The sequence below is a fragment of the Lepidochelys olivacea genome (assembly GCF_965140295.1).
Source record: "Lepidochelys olivacea isolate rLepOli2 genome assembly, chromosome: 19".
In the NCBI taxonomy this organism is placed as follows: Eukaryota; Metazoa; Chordata; order Testudines; family Cheloniidae; genus Lepidochelys; species Lepidochelys olivacea.
The window spans coordinates 13,088,871-13,105,654 of NC_140429.1; the positions used below are offsets into that span (position 1 = coordinate 13,088,871).

General features: G+C 50.9%; 1 protein-coding gene across 8 annotated transcripts in view; it reads left to right on the forward strand.

Annotated features, from left to right (window-relative positions):
• The window catches only part of PTPRU (protein tyrosine phosphatase receptor type U), a 324,255-nt gene that overhangs the window by 104,389 nt on the left and 203,082 nt on the right, over positions 1 to 16,784 (forward strand). For all 8 annotated transcript variants that reach the window (XM_084652205.1, XM_084652207.1, XM_084652208.1 and 5 more), the window contains exon 2: positions 5,241 to 5,369. In XM_084652205.1, coding sequence (XP_084508331.1) covers positions 5,241 to 5,369 — 129 coding nt within the window. The remainder of the gene's footprint in view (positions 1 to 5,240; positions 5,370 to 16,784) is intronic.

A 16,784-nucleotide genomic window follows, 5' to 3' on the forward strand; every position in this document is an offset into this window, starting at 1 on the left:
CTTATTATACTGACTTGCCCCGGGTCGCCCATCAGGCCAGAGCCTGGACTAGAACCCAAATCTCCTGACTCGTAGCCCAGTGTCCTAGCCACTAGGCCTCATAGAATCATAGAATATCAGGGTTGGAAGGGACCTCAGGAGGTCATCTAGTCCAACCCCCTGCTCAAAAGTAGGACCAATCCCCAATTAAATCATCCCAGCCAGGGCTTTGTCAAGCCTGACCTTAAAAACTTCTAAGGAAGGAGATTCCAGCACCTTCCTAGGCAACGCATTCCAGTGTTTCACCACCCTCCTAGTGAAGAAGTTTTTCCTAATATCCAATCTAAACCTCCCCCACTGCAACTTGAGACCATTACTCCTTGTCCTGTCCTCTTCTACCACTGAGAATAGTCTAGAACCATCCTCTCTGGAACCACCTCTCAGGTAGTTGAAAGCAGCTATCAAATCCTGCCTCGTTCTTCTCTTCCGCAGACTAAACAATCCCAGTTCCCTCAGCCTCTCCTCATAAGTCACGTGTTCCAGTCCCCTAATCATTTTTGTTGCCCTTCGCTGGACTCTTTCCAATTTATCCACATCCTTCTTGTAGTATGGGGCCCAAAACTGGACACAGTACTCCAGATGAGGCCTCACCAATGTCGAATAGAGTGGGACAATCACGTCCCTCAATCTGCTCGCTATGCCCCTACTTATACATCCCAAAATGCCATTGGCCTTCTTGGCAACAAGGGCACACTGCTGACTCATATCCAGCTTCTCGTCCACATTGTCTTCCCTAGTCCTATGAGGGAAGATTTTGTTTATCTTAAGTCAGCTGAGACCAGGTTTAACTCAACTGCAGATAGCCGATCTTACACCACAAAGCCTTTTGTACTGGCTTTCTACATTGGTTTAGACATGGATGTAAATGAATTATACCATTAGTATGCCATTAGTATTAGCAGGAGTGTTGTAAGCAAGACATGAGAAGTAAATCTTCTGCTCAACTCTGCGCTGATTAGGCCTCAACTGGAGTATTGTGTCCAGTTCTGGACACCACATGTCAGGAAGGATGCGGACAAGTTGGAGAAAGTCCAGAGAAGAGCAACCAAAACATGACCTCTGAGGGAAGAGGGGAAAAAACTGGGTTTGTTTAGTCTGGAGAAGAGAAGACAGAGAGGGGACACGATAACAGTTTTCAAGTACATAAAAGGTGGTTACAAGAAGGAGGGAGAAGAATTGTTCTTGTTAACCTCTGAGGATAGGCCAAGAAGCAATGGGCTTAAATTGCAGCAAGGTTGGACATTAGGAAAAACTTCCTGTCAGGGTGGGTAACCACTGGAATAAATTGCCTAGGGGAGGTGGTGGAATCTCCATCATTGGAGATTTTTAAGAGCAGGTTAGACAAACACCTGTCAGGGATAGTCTAGATAATACTTAGTTCTGCCATAAGTGCAGGGGACTGGTCTAGTTGACCTCTTGAGGTCCCTTCCAGTTCTAAGATTCTCTGCCAGTTACACTGAGGTTAGGTACAAAGAGTGGAAAGCCGCCCCTCCCCCAGGAGTTACCAATCTAACTAGAGAGAGGCTGGGAGAGGAAACTGAGGTACAGAGAGGGGACAGGACTTGCCCAAGTTGGATAGTGGCAGAGCTGAGAGTAGCCCCAGATCTCCCAAGTCCTAGTCTGGGGCCCTGCTCACTGGACCAAGCCACCTCTGTGGTGGAGCGTCTAGTTAGCCGGTGGGATGGGAACTTTGGCAGAGCCTTGTGGTGGCCTTTGGCAAAGGCTGGTTCAGGGTGGATCGACACGAGTTGTTCTCTGTGGTGGAGTTGGAGGAATAGCTCAGGGCCCTGGGCATACCCAGGCTGGTTTTGGAGCTGCTGCAGCCCAGCTGCTGCTGAGTATCCAGCCACCCACCACGGCGCACAGAGAGGTGGAGTTCAACTGGGTGCAGAGGTGTGTATGTGTGGGTGGTCGGAGCTACCTTTGTATAGGGGAGACTGCGCCTCAAGGAGTTGGGGTGTCGGTGCATCTGTGTGTGTTGGGGGATAGCGTGTGAGTGAGTATTGAGGGGCCGTGTATATGCATGTGAGGTGTGGGGCTCATGGGTGCCTGTTTGAGGGGAGTGCCCTTGTCTGTGAGTGCCAGGGGCGAGCTGTGTGGGCGCTGGGGTGCTGGCATGTGGTGGAATGAGCATACCACCATGCTCACTGGCGTGTGTGGGAAGAGCAGCATGTGTGCACACACAAAGCGCGCACACAGCAGCCAGCACCCATCAATAGGCTCTTGGCTGGAAGGGGCTGCTCCCTGTCTGCATGTGGGGGCAGGCCGGGCCTGTGGTTGTGAACCCACTGCTCCCTGCTTAAGGAGTAGGGAAATCCACTCCGGGGCATTAGTGGTGCCAAGCCCCGTGCTCTGGCCCGCATGTCCCACAGGCTGTAGAGCCATCCTGGTACTTGCCTGGGTAGCAATTTCCATGCTAGGCCCTAGTGAAGCTGCTAATTGACTGAGCACAGATTCCTGAGCCCCGGTGAGAACTGGCTGATGTAATTTGTGGAAAAATAGGAAAAAGCGAATGAAATAATAAAAAGGGCTGGGCAGAGCCTGAACACCGGCCTATTTATGGGGTATTTGCCTTTGTTCTTTGTGCTTGCTCAGGGGTTTCTTAATGGGCTGCTCTGCTCAGCCCAGGGGGTCGGTATTAATTATTACCGAAGCCTTAGCCTGCGTCTAATCTGTGGCTTTAATGGAACAATAGGTCAGTGTTTAACAAGCCAAGCTGTACCAGTTACATGCTGTACAAAATCAAATCCCCAGCTCCTTTTTTGGTTTGGCTGGTGCACAGATGACTGAACATAAAAGCACCCCGGGTCCCGGCCATGGGGGAAGTATTCATAGGATGAGACATCAGAGCGCCATCCTTCTGCAGGCTGGAGGGGGGTGGGAGGCTAGGGACTGCGCTCGGCTATATCAGACGGAATCACAAAGCTGGTTTACCTTGCGTATGCGCCGGTGTTTCTGGGCATTTTCTAACCAGGCTTGCTGGCATTAGCTATGCTCAGTCAAGTGCCTTTCCCCGCTCTGCAGTCGAGGGAGCCAGTGGGGTGCAGTGTTCAGTGTTCAGCAGCAGGACACCTGGTTTCTAGCCTGACTTTTCTGCTTTATTTTGCTCTCTGTAAAGCCCTTTCGAGAAGTTTGGGACCCCTCCCCCCATTTTGCCTTCTGCCAACGTTACCCTTTTGGCAAACCCTATTCCTTCCTTCTGCCCCATTAGCGCTATGCACGGAGCTGTACGTCATTCCATTGAGATAAGATTATGACCATTGTTGTCTTTCACTTTAAAATGCTGGGGGCCAGCGGCTGTGAGTGACAGCTGGCCTTGCAGCGATAGGGATGTGGGCGGGTAGCTGAGGTGTTTGCACTTGAGACTGGCTCTGATCACCCTACCCCTGAACTTTGGAGTGGGGTGAGAATTCAGATCCACATTTTGTGGCTGTCCCCTATGTCTATAATACCCAATCAAACTGCTCCCAGATAATCTCAGCATCTTGGAACTCTGCTGCAGGTGTGGACCCAAACCTGCTCTGGATCCAAACGTGATCGGTGCTGTCTCTACATTCCTCCCCATGTGTGAACTGCAGTGATCATACAGCTGCGCGATGCAGAACGTGGGTCCAAGAGGTGTCTTTGTTCCCAAAGCTGGCAGGGGTTCACCAGGCATGCAACCTGCCTTCCCTTCCAGCCTCACAGGCGGTTCATTATTTTCTAAGGCTGGTTGATTAGATATGAAACATAACCAATCAGCAAGGGGATCATGACCCCGTCTGCCCCCGAAGACTGCCATTCCCATGTCTGTGTTTCATCCTGGCTGTATTTGGTACTAAACGTCTCATTCCGTGTCTGTTGCTTTCTGGTCACCCGGCTGCCGTTTTATGCTGCATTTAAAACAGACTCCTCATAACCATCACTTTATTCCCCTCTGAACTGCACGTGTCCGGGATAGAACAGCTTAAATATCGTCCCCGAAAACCACTGGCAGCTCCCTGGGGACAAACAGCAATGCCAGGCTCTGAGTTTAGCTGCATCATCCTTGTTGGTGCTTCCTTGCAGGCAAGAGGGATGGGGCCCCATCGCAGCTGATGAGGACTGGGTCTGAATGTGTGCTAGGGACTGAAGGGTAGGCCAAGCCAGGTGCCGATCACCTGTGTTAGTTCTGGTGTAATGCTTTACCCTAACGTGGCCTGGGCTGCCTCGCCTCGCCACATGGGGTCCCCCTATGGTCTGCATTAGAATAAGCCCCCATAGGAGGAGTAGCTGCCTACATCCTGTATGTGTGCATATCCTGTATTCCCTGCCCCTCCTCTCCTGATGGAGGATAGCTGCTCTGGAGGATGCTGGAGGGCTGGAGCAGCGTCCATCCTGATTGATCCCTGCCTGGGTGTGAACAGGAGAGCTGACCTTACCACTGGGGCCTTGCCCAGCTCTGTGCCGCCTCCCTCCCTGGCCCTGTAGTTCCGCTGCTATGGGGACAAGAAATAACCTGGCTATCTCCATTTAAAAATCCATCTTTCTGCACGGTGTCTCATTTCAGGGCCTGTAGGAGGGCAAGGCAGGCTCAGTGCCACCAATGCAAAGCTTAAATGATCCAGGTTTTCCAGCTGCTGCCTTCTGAATAATCTTCTCAGTGCCCCTGTCAGCCCCAGGTCCCCTTCAGACGTGGGACTGGGCTAGGGAACGATGGGCATTATTCTGGGCTTGCTTGTGGGGAGCTTAAAGGGGAGAAGGTGGCTTTAGAAAGAGGGGAGGCCTCTGTCCGCTGAGGTGTTTGTGTTGTGTTGGGATCCGTGTGTGTGTGTAGGTCTGTGTCTGCTGGGGAGGGGGGGGTGTGTGTGTGTGTGTGTGTGTGTGTGCGCACGCACGCATGTTGGGATCTGTGTGTAGTATTAGCTGCAAGACCTGCCCTGTGAAGTCCGGGGAGTGGAGATTCGCACGTCAGCCTGCTGTTATGTCTAGGGTTAGAAGTCAAGTCCTGTCAGGGTGAGGAAGTGTCAGTTCTCCTACCGTAGCCCTGCCCTGGGGGGTCTGCCTGCCTCATGCCATCTGAGAGGGGGGCTGGCAGGTAGTTTCAGCCAGGCATGAAGTTTTTTCCTTTCTCTCACCTGGGCCCGTTGGCACTTTTGCTGCTGTCCCGTTGCGGCCAAGCTTGCTGCATTTCCCATGGCACTGACTCTCTCTCTCTCTCTCTCCCCCTCTCCCCACGGCAGCCGGCTGCACCTTCGAGGAAGATGTGGATTTAAACCAGTGTGAGTACAGTCAACGGGAGGACGACGACTTTCAGTGGGAGCTAATCCGGAGCTATGTCATGCCTCACCTGACCTCTGACCTTCCTCATGGTGAGTCATCTTCTCCCATCCCCCAGATCTCCCATTAACACCTCCCAGTCTGAGCCCCTCTGAACTTTCCACAGGTCAGACCTATGGGATCCCCTCCTGCCCAAACACAGAGCAGGCCACCTCCTCCCCACTGGCTCCCGCAGTTGCTAGGAGCAGATCCGCAGTACGGAGTCTGTCGAGGCAGCAGCCCGTCTATTCTCAGAGTTGTTGCAGCTTGTTACAGAGGAGACACCCATGCTGTGCTCTCTCTGGAAGACAGTACCTTGTTTCTTTCTTATGTGCAGTTTTCTTGATGCCATTTTAGCATGAAATTATACTTTGTGTGTGTGTGTGAGAGACTAATGCTTAGCTGAAACCCTCCAAGAGAGAAAGATACAGGTGCTAAGTGACATAAGTTTAGCTGTGCTTTGATCATTGAAGATCTTGCAAGCAGTATTTTTTTCCCCTCGTTGTCTTAGATAAAAGGCCCTGTCCCGTAACTCCCGCTCATGCGGTGCGCACAAGGGCACATGCCTGCGTGTGGTGGGGAGGGAGAATGGGCCAAGTGCAGCGTCCTGGAGTAACAAAGCTGCAATGCTGCTCTTCCCATCTTTGGATCAGGTCCGGGCTGTGGCCAGCAGGTGTGCAGGCGAGTGCTGCTGGGTGACGCTTGCGCTGTGTTCCCTTCTTGAGTCCCCCGTGAGCTACATGTGATTCCCCCAGATGAATTGACTGGCTAATTCCTGCCTGTAAGTTCTTGGCCTGTGGCTCATGCAATAGCTGCAAAGGTTCAGTCCCTGCACCCGAGTTTGTATTGTTGGCTTTACCCTGCACGGCCTGGAAGGTGTTGCACAAGGTGAGTGTGACGGAGAGTCAGGCTGATGGGCTCAGCAGTGACAGGGACTGTCCTCTTGGCTTTTCGGGGTTCTGCGGCACCCACTGTTTTCGCCTGCGGTTAGCAGCGCCTGACAGGCTGTGAGTCTGTCCCTGGTGTCAGACGTGTGCTGAGTTCTCAGTCTCACAGATATGTGTGATGCCCTGCACTGCGAGGATGAGCCCTGCTCGTCCCAGGAGCCTCAGCCTGCTAGAGGAGGTGTGCTGGCCTGGCCCTTGGGTCAGGGATAGGAATTTGCCATGTGGTTGAGTGGGATGGCCATCAGCTGAGCCTGCCGTAGCGTGTCCCATGGGGCATCCGAGATGGGGACGCTGGCACAATCCAACCTGGCTGTGGGAAGTCCTGGCTTTGTGAGTGATGTCGGCCTCCAGTGGCTGGGCTCACAGACAGGATAAGGGACCTATAGCCAGTGTTAGCTGGAGTGACTCTCTAGGGGTCAAGGGCTTGGAGCCGAAGGTCTGGGGTTCTAGCCCGGCTCCCCATGTGTGTCTGAATTCTACAGGAGCCATGTGTATTGTCTGCCGCACATGGATCCACCCCACAGGGCTGTACTGCCTGCAGTCACTGGTACCATGCAAAATGGAGGCTTGTCTGTGGTTTCCAGTTTCCAGGCTGGGGTGATGGTGGCAGGATGCCCCCTGCTAGCCAAGGCCTGACACTGACCCCACCTCCCCCACCCGAAGGAGACCCCTCGCAGCTGTCAGACGGGGGTGGGAGCACCTTGTGCCCTATTCTGCATCTCCACAGCGTCCCCCTGTTCAGCCCAAGTCTCCTTTTCCTCAGCCATGCTGTGATTCCAAGAGCAGTGCTTGCTGGACGCTGCGCTCCACCTACTAGGGAGCCAGAGCCTCTGCAGCTAGGACCCCGTCTCGCCAAACATGAACCATTGCTAGTTTCCAAAAGGAACGTTTTCGTTTTCAAAAAGTTATTTGTGTTGCCTTTATTCCAGCGAGGGGATCGTGGCGGTTTTTAAAGGAGCAGCCTGCACTCCGATGGGAGGGGGGTGCGTGCTCACAGTGTTACTGGCTCTTTTCATTTTATCGCGATTCTCGCAGTATTTGGTCTTCAGGCCCCAGCTTCCGGAGCCAGGTGAATGTGGGAGGAGCCCACCTTTCAGTGAAGAGGAAATGCACATTGCTAGCCCTCGTGGCTGTGGAGAAAGCATTGAAACCAGAAAGTGCGTGTGACCTACTAGCTTTGAAACTGGGAAGGAATATACCAAGAAACCAAAGTGTATTATTTTTAAAATGCACGATTTCCAAGCCAGTGTCGTGATTTTCCTGGGGCCTGTCTCATGCTGGTTGAACTCCTGGAGATGACTGGCTGGGATGATCTAACTGGGAATTGGTCCTGCTTCGAGCAGGGGGTTGGACTAGATGACCTTCTGGGGTCCCTTCCAACCCTGATATTCTATGATTCTATGACTAGGATGTGTTTTGTGGATTTCTGTCAAGGGGTGCATCTCAATAGCAAGGATGGCCTTGTGGTGAATGCAGCGGGCTGGGACTCAGGAGATTTTAGTTCAGTTCCTAGCCTAGACTCTGTGTGACCTCAAGCAAGTTACACCCCCCCCATCACCTCCCTGTCTCAGTTCCCCATCTATAACAAAAGGCTTAGTGATACTGATCCACTGGGAGGAGTGGTGTGAGGCTGAATTCACAAATGTTTTTGAGCTGCCCAGATGCTATGGTGATGGGTGATAGACACAGTGCTCCTCACTGCAGTATCTGAACAGCCTGCAGTTATAGTCCCTGATGCTTCAGCTTCCTTCTGCTCAGCCCAGAGCATGGAGATCGGGTCTGGCACCAGAGTCTGGGAGAAGATAGAGAGAAGCTGGTTTATAGCTCAGTAGTAAAAATGATTTTTATTCGGGTATTAACTGCTTTATAGAAAGCTCTTTACTGCTCCATCAATCTGACACGGGCTGTTTATCTTGCCAGCTTGGTCATACTGGTGCTTTATTTTGTTTTCCATTTATTTCCCCCCTTCCCTAAACTCTCCCCTCCTTTCATCTGCTCCTCCTTTTGTTCCCTTCCTGCTCTCCCAGATTGCTCTCCGGAGCAGACACAATCTAGGCAGCCACTGCAGACTTCATGCTGATCTGGAGAGGGACACCTGGAGGGGATCGGTCTTTGTGGCCTGCTCCTTCTACTTGTGTGTGGGGAAGGGTGGGGGTGTGCATGGGTCAGTGGGTGTGCTGTACCTTTAAATAAATAACCATTAAAACAAAGCCACCTGAAAATGAGACAGAGGACAGAATGGGAGAGAGACGTGGTGGGAAAGAAAGACCAAGAGACAAGAGGGAGAAAAGAAAAGAAGAATGAATGGTAAGACGGAAAGTGAAGAGGGACAGTAAAAGACGGAGAAGGGAAGCGAACTCCCCCAGAAGAGTCATGAGCATGGTGGAGAATCAGAGTCCGGTGCCCTTGGATTCTGGTAGCTGTACGGATAATGTTCTCCATTAACTGTGGGAGACGAGGCCACTGAGACAGGGTAGAGAATTTGAGGGCAGGAAGCGGGCCAGGGCTGCCACCTGCAGGATGATAAATCACATCATGTCAAGCATATAATGGCTTTTCTTCTGGGATGGCTGGTGCGGGTGGGTTCTGCGTGCATCTGCAGTGTCTGTCTGTCTGTCTCCTCCCCTCCTCTGAGCTCAGGTACCAACAGGATGAGCCGGTGCCTTTTGAGTATGGAACATGTTCATCCCAGCTCCCTTTCTCCTCCCTCCCACCGGCCTTCTCCAGTTAAAGAAGTATGGGCTGGATGAATGGGCTAGAAGGTGGATAGAAAGCTGGCTAGATTGTTGGGCTCAACGGGTAGTGATCAATGGCTCCATGTCTAGTTGGCAGCCGGTATCAAGGGGAGTGCCCCAAGGGTCCTGGGGCCGGTTTTGTTCAATATCTTCATAAATGATCTGGAGGATGGTGTGGATTGCACCCTCAGCAAGTTTGCAGATGACACTAAAGTGGGAGGAGAGGTAGATACGCTGGAGGGTAGGGATAGGATACAGAGGGCCCTAGACAAATTGGAGGATTGGGCCAAAAGATATCTGATGAGGTTCAACAAGGACAAGTGCAGAGTCCTGCACTTAGGATGGAAGAATCCCATGCACTGCTACAGGCTAGGGACAGAATGGCTCGGCAGCAGTTCTGCAGAAAAGGACCTAGGGGTGACAGTGGACGAGAAGCTGGCTATGAGTCAACAGTGTGCCCTTGTTGCCAAGAAGGCCAATGGCATTTTGGGATGTATAAGTAGGGGCATAGCGAGCAGATCGAGGGACGTGATCATTCCCCTCTATTCGACATTGGTGAGGCCTCATCTGGAGTACTGTGTCCAGTTTTGGGCCCCACACTACAAGAAGGATGTGGAAAAATTGGAGAGAGTCCAGCGAAGGGCAACAAAAATGATTAGGGGACTGGAACACATGAGTTATGAGGAGAGGCTGAGGGAACTGGGGATGTTTAGTCTACGGAAGAGAAGAATGAGGGGGGATTTGATAGCTGCTTTCAACTACCTGAAAGGGGGTTCCAAAGAGGATGGCTCTAGACTGTTCTCAGTGGTAGCAGATGACAGAACAAGGAGTAATGGTCTCAAGTTGCAGTGGGGGAGGTTTAGGTTAGATATTAGGAAAAACTTTTTCACTAGGAGGGTGGTGAAACACTGGAATGCATTACCTAGGGAGGTGGTGGAATCTCCTTCCCTAGAAGTTTTTAAGGTCAGGCTTGACAAAGGCCTGGCTGGGATGATTTAATTGGGGATTGGTCCTGCTTTGAGCAGGGGGTTGGACTAGATGACGACCTGAGGTCCCTTCCAACCCTGATACTTTATGATTCTATGACTCATCCTTATTTATAAGCTGTATCACCGTGGCACTGTGATGTCTTGCTCAGGTCCCTCAGAACTGTGAGCCACCGTGTCACCGCTCTGCCTCAGCAGGAGTGAGCTTTGCTGTTGCTGCTAAACTCTGTAGCAGTCCCCCGCCATGCCAGCCTGGCCAGCATATTCTGTAGGACTCTGCCCGTCCAAACCTAGCCTTGCAGTTAGCAATCAGTGAACCCCAGCTCCCCAGAGACACGTCTCTGCAGCGGTCAGTCCCTCTGACTGCACACTCACAGAAGTTATTAAGTTTGTGGCCTGCAAAGAGACACGGAGTCCCCATCAGCCTGCTAGGTTACCTGCCGACCCACACTTTGCTAGAACAGCACTGAGATGGTTTTGTAATAAAACAAGAATAAGTTTATTAACAACGACCACAGGTTCAAGTGATTTGAAGTGAGGGTGAAAGAGACAGAGAAGGTTACAGACACAACACGCTTTCTAGTGACTAAAACTTAACTTCAGCAAGCTACAATCATTGTCTCAGCAGGTTTCTCACCAATAGCCAGTTCTCAGTTCCCCCTGGGCTGAGGGATCCACCTTTCTCAGGTGTCAAGAGCTCTGGCCTCTTGTGTCCCTCAGGTGATGGATGCCCAAATCGCTTTCTGTTTCTGCTTCTATTTCCCAAAGGCCATTTCTCTGTTCCAAGAGCCAGGAAGCCTTCCTCGGGTACGGCCTCGAGCCCCTGGTGTGATCATTAAGTGGTCACCACTTGCTAGTTAGATGGCTTGTTTCCCGTACTTGTAAATGTGCTTCCATTGCGTCTGGCCTCCCCTTGCGAATTCACAGTGGAGACAAGTCAAGCAGGTGCAACAGCATTCCTCTGTCTCGGGCGGGCTGGGCTAATGCGCTGCTTGCCACCCGCGCACACCCACACCCGGCACACGCCTCTACCTGTTTATACACCACCCGTAGATGCCCCACACAGCAACATTAATGGCCAGCGTGTTACCAGTCTGCACATGGCCCCTTTCAGACACCGCTAATGACAGCAGTGTGTTGGGGCAATGAGCATGTCAGACCTGGTGTGAGTTGCGGTAAGGGGTGCCCTCTGCCAGCTGTTATTGGGGGCCACCTGGGTCACAGGCACATAGAGACCTCACCTGAGAGTAGGGCCCCATTGTATTGGTGCTGTACATACACCTCGGGAGAGACCGCCTGGCCTTCTCACTGGAGAAAGGAGAAAAGGGAAAGAGAGGAATAGAGAGAGAAAGGTATGTCTTCCCCTGAATCAGCTCTGTAGTGGTCTTGTCCCTAGCCCCCTTCCTGTCCACACACAAAACCATTTCACCCAGGTGCGTTGGTTCTTTCAGTCCAGGCTAGCTGGTCTGGCTGGGGAGGGGTTTGATCCCTGGTTTTGCTTTCACTGAGGTGGGTAATCTCCCTACTTCGCAGGGAGGGAACAGGCTCAACCACTTGAGTGCCACTAATCCTCCAATGACTTCCCACAAATTAGGACAGACAACAAGGTTTCCCACAATTCACTGTGGGAAAGAATCATAGAGTGGCTTGACTTACTGCAGCACTAAGAACCATGGGACGTGCCCCCAGAAGTCCTAGCCACACAGACGGCGATGAGTACATGACCTCAATGAGGATGCTTCGGGTGAAAGTGACCATGCAATGACGGATTTAATGATGCTACGGTGAGGAAGGAGTGAGCAGCTGAATAAGGACAATGGAGTTCAAAGAAGAAGACCTCCGCAAACGCAGAGAACTGGTAGGTAAGGTCCCATGGGAAGAAAATCTAAGAGAAAAAGGTTGTTCTGGAGAGCTGGCCGTTTCTCAAGGAGACCATAGTAAAGGCGCATCTGCAAAGTATTCTGATGGGACGGAACCGTAGGATGAATAATAAGAAGCCAATATGGCTCCATCAGGAGCTCTTTAATGACCTGAAAATCAAAAAGGAATCTTACAAAAAGTAGAAACATGGACAGATTGCTAAGGAGGAGTACCGAAGAACAGCGCATGCATGTGGGGACAAAATCAGAAAGGCTAAGACACAAAATGAGTTACACCTAGTAAGGAATATAAAAGGCAATAGGAAGAGCTTCTTTAAATGTACTCGGAGCCATAGGCGCCGACTTCCCCTCTACCCGGGGGTGTACTCGACCCCACCCCTCCATCACAGGCCCTGCCCCCACTCCACCTCTTCCCCCAAGTCCCCACCCCCACCCTGCCTCTTCCTGCCTCTGCTCCGCCCCCCCCATCCCTTCCCCCAAGTGCCCTCCTCTTCCTGCCCCTGCTTCACCCCCACCCTGCCTCTTCCTGTCCCCTCCCCTGAGCACACCCTGTCCCTGCTCCTCCCCCTCCTTCCCGGAGCTGACCCGCATGCCACGAAAAGCTGTTTGTGGCAGGCGGGAGGTGCTGGGAGGGAGGGGGAGGAGTGATCAGCGGGGCTGCCAGTGGGGGAGAGGCGCTGGGGGGCAGGGGAGCTTGGCTGTCCGTGGGTGCTAAGCACCCACTAATTTTTCTCCATGGGTGCTCCAGGGCTGGAGCACCCACGGAGTTGGCGCCTGTGCTAGGAGCAAGAGAAAGACAAAAGCAAGTGGCGGTCCTCTGCTTAGTGAGAAAGGAGAGCTAATAACTGGTGACATCAAGAAGGCTGTGGTGTTTAATGCCTATTTTGCTTCAGTCTTTACTAAAAAGGTTAATAGTGACCAAATACTTAACACAATTAATATTAACAACAACAAGGGGGGAAGGAATGGCAGCCAAAATAGGGAAAGAACAGGTTAATAATATGTACATAAGTTAGATGTATTCAAGTCAGTGGGGCCTGATGAAATCCATCTTGGGGTACTCAAGGAACTAGCTGAAGCAGTCCTGGAACATTAGCAATTATCTTCAAGAACTCATGGATGATGGGTGAGGTCCCAGAGGACTGGAGAAGGGCAAACATAGAACCTATATTTAAAAAAGGAACTAAGAGGACCCCAGGAATTTTCATAGAATATCAGGGTTGGAAGGGACCTTAGGAGGTCATCTAGTCCAACTCCCTGCTCAAAGCAGGACCAATCCCCCAATTTTTGCCCCAGATCCCTAAATGGCCCCCTCAAGGATTGAACTCACAACCCTAGGTTTAGCAGGCCAATGCTCAAACCACTGAGCTATCCCTCCCCCCAACCAGTAAGGCTAACTTCAATATTTGGAAAGGTACTGGAACTAATTATTAAACATCAATGTGTAAACACAAAGCAGATAATAGGATTATAAGGAATAGCCAGCATGGGTTTGTCAAGAACAAATCATGTCAAACCAACCTTCTTGTACAGGGTTGCTAGCTTAGAGGATAGGGATGAAGCAGTAGATGTGATATATCTTGATTGTAGTAAGGCTTCTAACAGTGCCACGTGACATTCTTGTAATCAAACTAGGAAAATGTGGTCTAGATGAAATTACTATAAAGTGGTTGTACAACTGGTTGAAAGAACGTACTTAAGGAGTAGTTATCAATCATTTGCTGTCAAACCGGGAGGACACATCTAGTGGGGTCCTGCAGGGGTCAGTCTTGGATCTGGTACTAGTCAATATTTTTATTAATGATTTGGATAATGGAGTAGAGAATATGCTTATAAAATCTGTAGATCATACCAAGCTGGGAGGGGTTGCAAGCACTTTGGAGGAAAAGATCAAAATTCAAAATGACCTTAACAAATTGGAGAATTGGTTTGAAATCAACCAGATGAAATTCAAGAAAGACAAGTGCAAAGTACTACACTTAAGAAGGAAAAATCAAAATGCACAACTGCACAGTGGGAAGAACCGGATAGATGGGAGTACTGCCTAAAAGGATCTGGGGGTTACAGTTGATCACAAATAAATGCGATGCAGTTGTGAAAAAGGTTTTAACATAATTCTGGGGTCTATTATCAGGAGTGTCCTGTGTAAGACGTGGTATCTCCATCAGTGGAACTTTTTAAGACCAGGTTGGACAAACACCTATCAGGGCTGGTCTCTGTTTACTTGGCCCTGCCTCAGTGCAGGGGGCTGGACTTGATGAGGTCCCTTCCAGCCCGACATTTCTATGGTACAGTAACTCAGGCAGGGCTTTGCAGTACAGCAGCTCACACCCAGGCTAAGCTGACCAGTGTGCCAGTCACACACGTTAGCTCTGCAGTGAAGACATACCTGCAGTGACTTGTCTAAGGTCAGGAGTAGAACCCCAGGTTCCCCATGCAGTGCCCTATCCGCTGTCCTCCCCGGTTTGCTCTTAGGAAGAGTAGAAAAGTCATAATGAGGCAGGTCAGTTGGTCTGCAGTGCACTCAGAGGAGCAGCATGCTCTGTAGGATCACTGAAGCTTATCTCATCTCAAAGGACCCGGCTGCCTTCTCCTGCCTCCAAAAGGAAGGAAACTCCCCCTCACTTGGGGATTAGTTTGTAGAAGATACTCAGAAGTCCCCGAAATGCTAGAGCGTCAGCTATACAAGAGCTGTACCCAGGTCAGTAGTGACGGGCTCGGCTTGGAGTGGGAGGGGGGTTAGATCTAAAGTGGGTGTAACGCCCCCAATTGCTGAGATGTTGACAGAACCCCCAACGCCAAGCCAAGCTCAGTGGGTTCCCTGGGACTCCCCAACCGCCACAACTGTATGTGGTGAGATTCACGTTCCGTCCTCCAAGGAGAAAGAAAAAGCGCTGCCCTGAGCATTCCCAGAATTTCTGGCCTCCAAAGGCTTGTACTGCATCTCTGGCCACACAGGAAACTTTACAGCAGAGATTAAACCCATTAATCAGCCGTCTGTGTGCCGGGGTGGGGCGGCACAGCTCAGAGCAAAGCCAGGAAAAGCCAACACTAACTAGAACGCGTCAGAAAATCAAACAGCTTTTTCTGAGTCCATCAATCAGGGGAATTCAATTAATTTTTTCTTTTGTGGCAAAAATTATGGCTGTTCTGTGCACTTAAGGGCCCTTTGGCATGAGAGCCGGATAGAGATGGCTAGAGACACAGTGCAGGAAGGCATTGGTCATAGAATATCAGGGTTGGAAGGGACCCCAGAAGGTCATCTAGTCCAACCCCCTGCTCGAAGCAGGACCAATTCCCAGTTAAATCATCCCAGCCAGGGCTTTGTCAAGCCTGACCTTAAAAACCTGGTCAAGTTTCCTCAGCCACTCAGCGCTCTCCACCCCCCCGCCCCCCCCGCCTGCTCAGTTCGCTCCCATCCGCAGCACCTCAGCTATGCTAAGCCAGACCGAGGGCGTCTTCACTGCAGCATTAACGCGGTGATCGACCCCTGGGTGTGAGCAGCCCCACTGCAGAGCCCTGCCAGCGCTGTGTGTATCACTAGGGCTTTGGGGGACGCAGTAGCCCAGGGCTTTTTGTGCTACTGTAAACTGTCTGGGTTCTGTGATTCTTTCCCAGTGAAATGTGGGACTTGTCTCTCTCTCTGGGTGCACAGGGGGACTCATGGGCGGGAAGGCAGTGGAGGACTTTCAGCACTTGAGTGGTTTAGTCCTCACTGCAAAATGGGTGGGTTACCAGCTAGCCTGGGCCAAAAGCATCCCCAAGCTCGGGTTTTGTGTGTGGACCAGAGGGGACTGGGGCAAGATCAGAGTAAGAGCCCCAGGTAACTCTGCTGTGAAGACTAGGCCCCTCTTATTCAAACTAGGTTAACTTGAGTGCAGGTAACTTGAGTGAACTCTGTCGTGAAGACCTAGCCGAAGGTTCTGTCTACATGAGGAACTTGCATTGGCTTAACCAAAGTTGTGATTTTTAAACCAGCTTGATTAAACTGGTACACAAGGCTGCGAGGATCCTCTTATTTGCGTTTGAATCGGGTTTACATTGGGTTTAGCTTATGTGAATTTGGAATTGGTTTAAGCTAAACCAAAATAAGTGCAGCCTTCTGCTCTGGTTTAACTAAGTTGATTTAAAAAATGATGCAACTTTCCCATGTAGACGTCTTAGGGGGACTTGGCCAGCTCCATTGGGAGGCTTTGAAGCCACTGCTGAAAGTCAAGGAGAAAGCAAGCAGTTCTAGTGCTCCCTGACTCTCCCTCCATGGCTCTGACCTCTGTCCTTGGCCTCCTTGTGTGAAAACTGTAGAGGCACATGTAAAAAGGGTTGAGAACTCTCAAGTGTGAGCCTTGAGTCTTGGGCCATTGAATGTTTTTCTTAATGCCTGAGCTTCTGGAGTCCTGTGATTTTAAAAAGAGAACAAACAACCCCATAAGTTTCTAGTCCTCTTGGTTGCAAAGCAAAGCTGGAAGATGTGACTCCCACAGGCTCAGAAGGCAAGGGAAAGGAACCCCAAATGTGGTTTTTGCTTTTAAATCTCAGGAGTTTTAAGCCAGCTGCAGGATTTTTTGGGGAGCCCCAACTCATAATTTCTGAATGTGTGGGACTGGCATTCAGCAAATGCGGTCAGCTCAAAAGGCACGGGAACAAAATAAACTGTACATGCAAATGGAAAACCCGAGCCACAAATCTTGAGAGGAATGGGCTCTCCTGGGCGCTCATTGCCTCTGACTGTCTCTCATTGTTCTTCCTGGGTGACCTTTGCCAAGTCAGGCTCTGTTCCGTGCCTCAGTGTCCCCATGTGTCTAACAGTGATAATCATCTGGATGTGTAATGAACATGGAATCGATGGAAGCAAAGTGCTTCAGCAGGGCTGTTAATGGAGGGAAGGACAAGAAAGAGAGAGGAGAAGAATGAGTGTCTTTC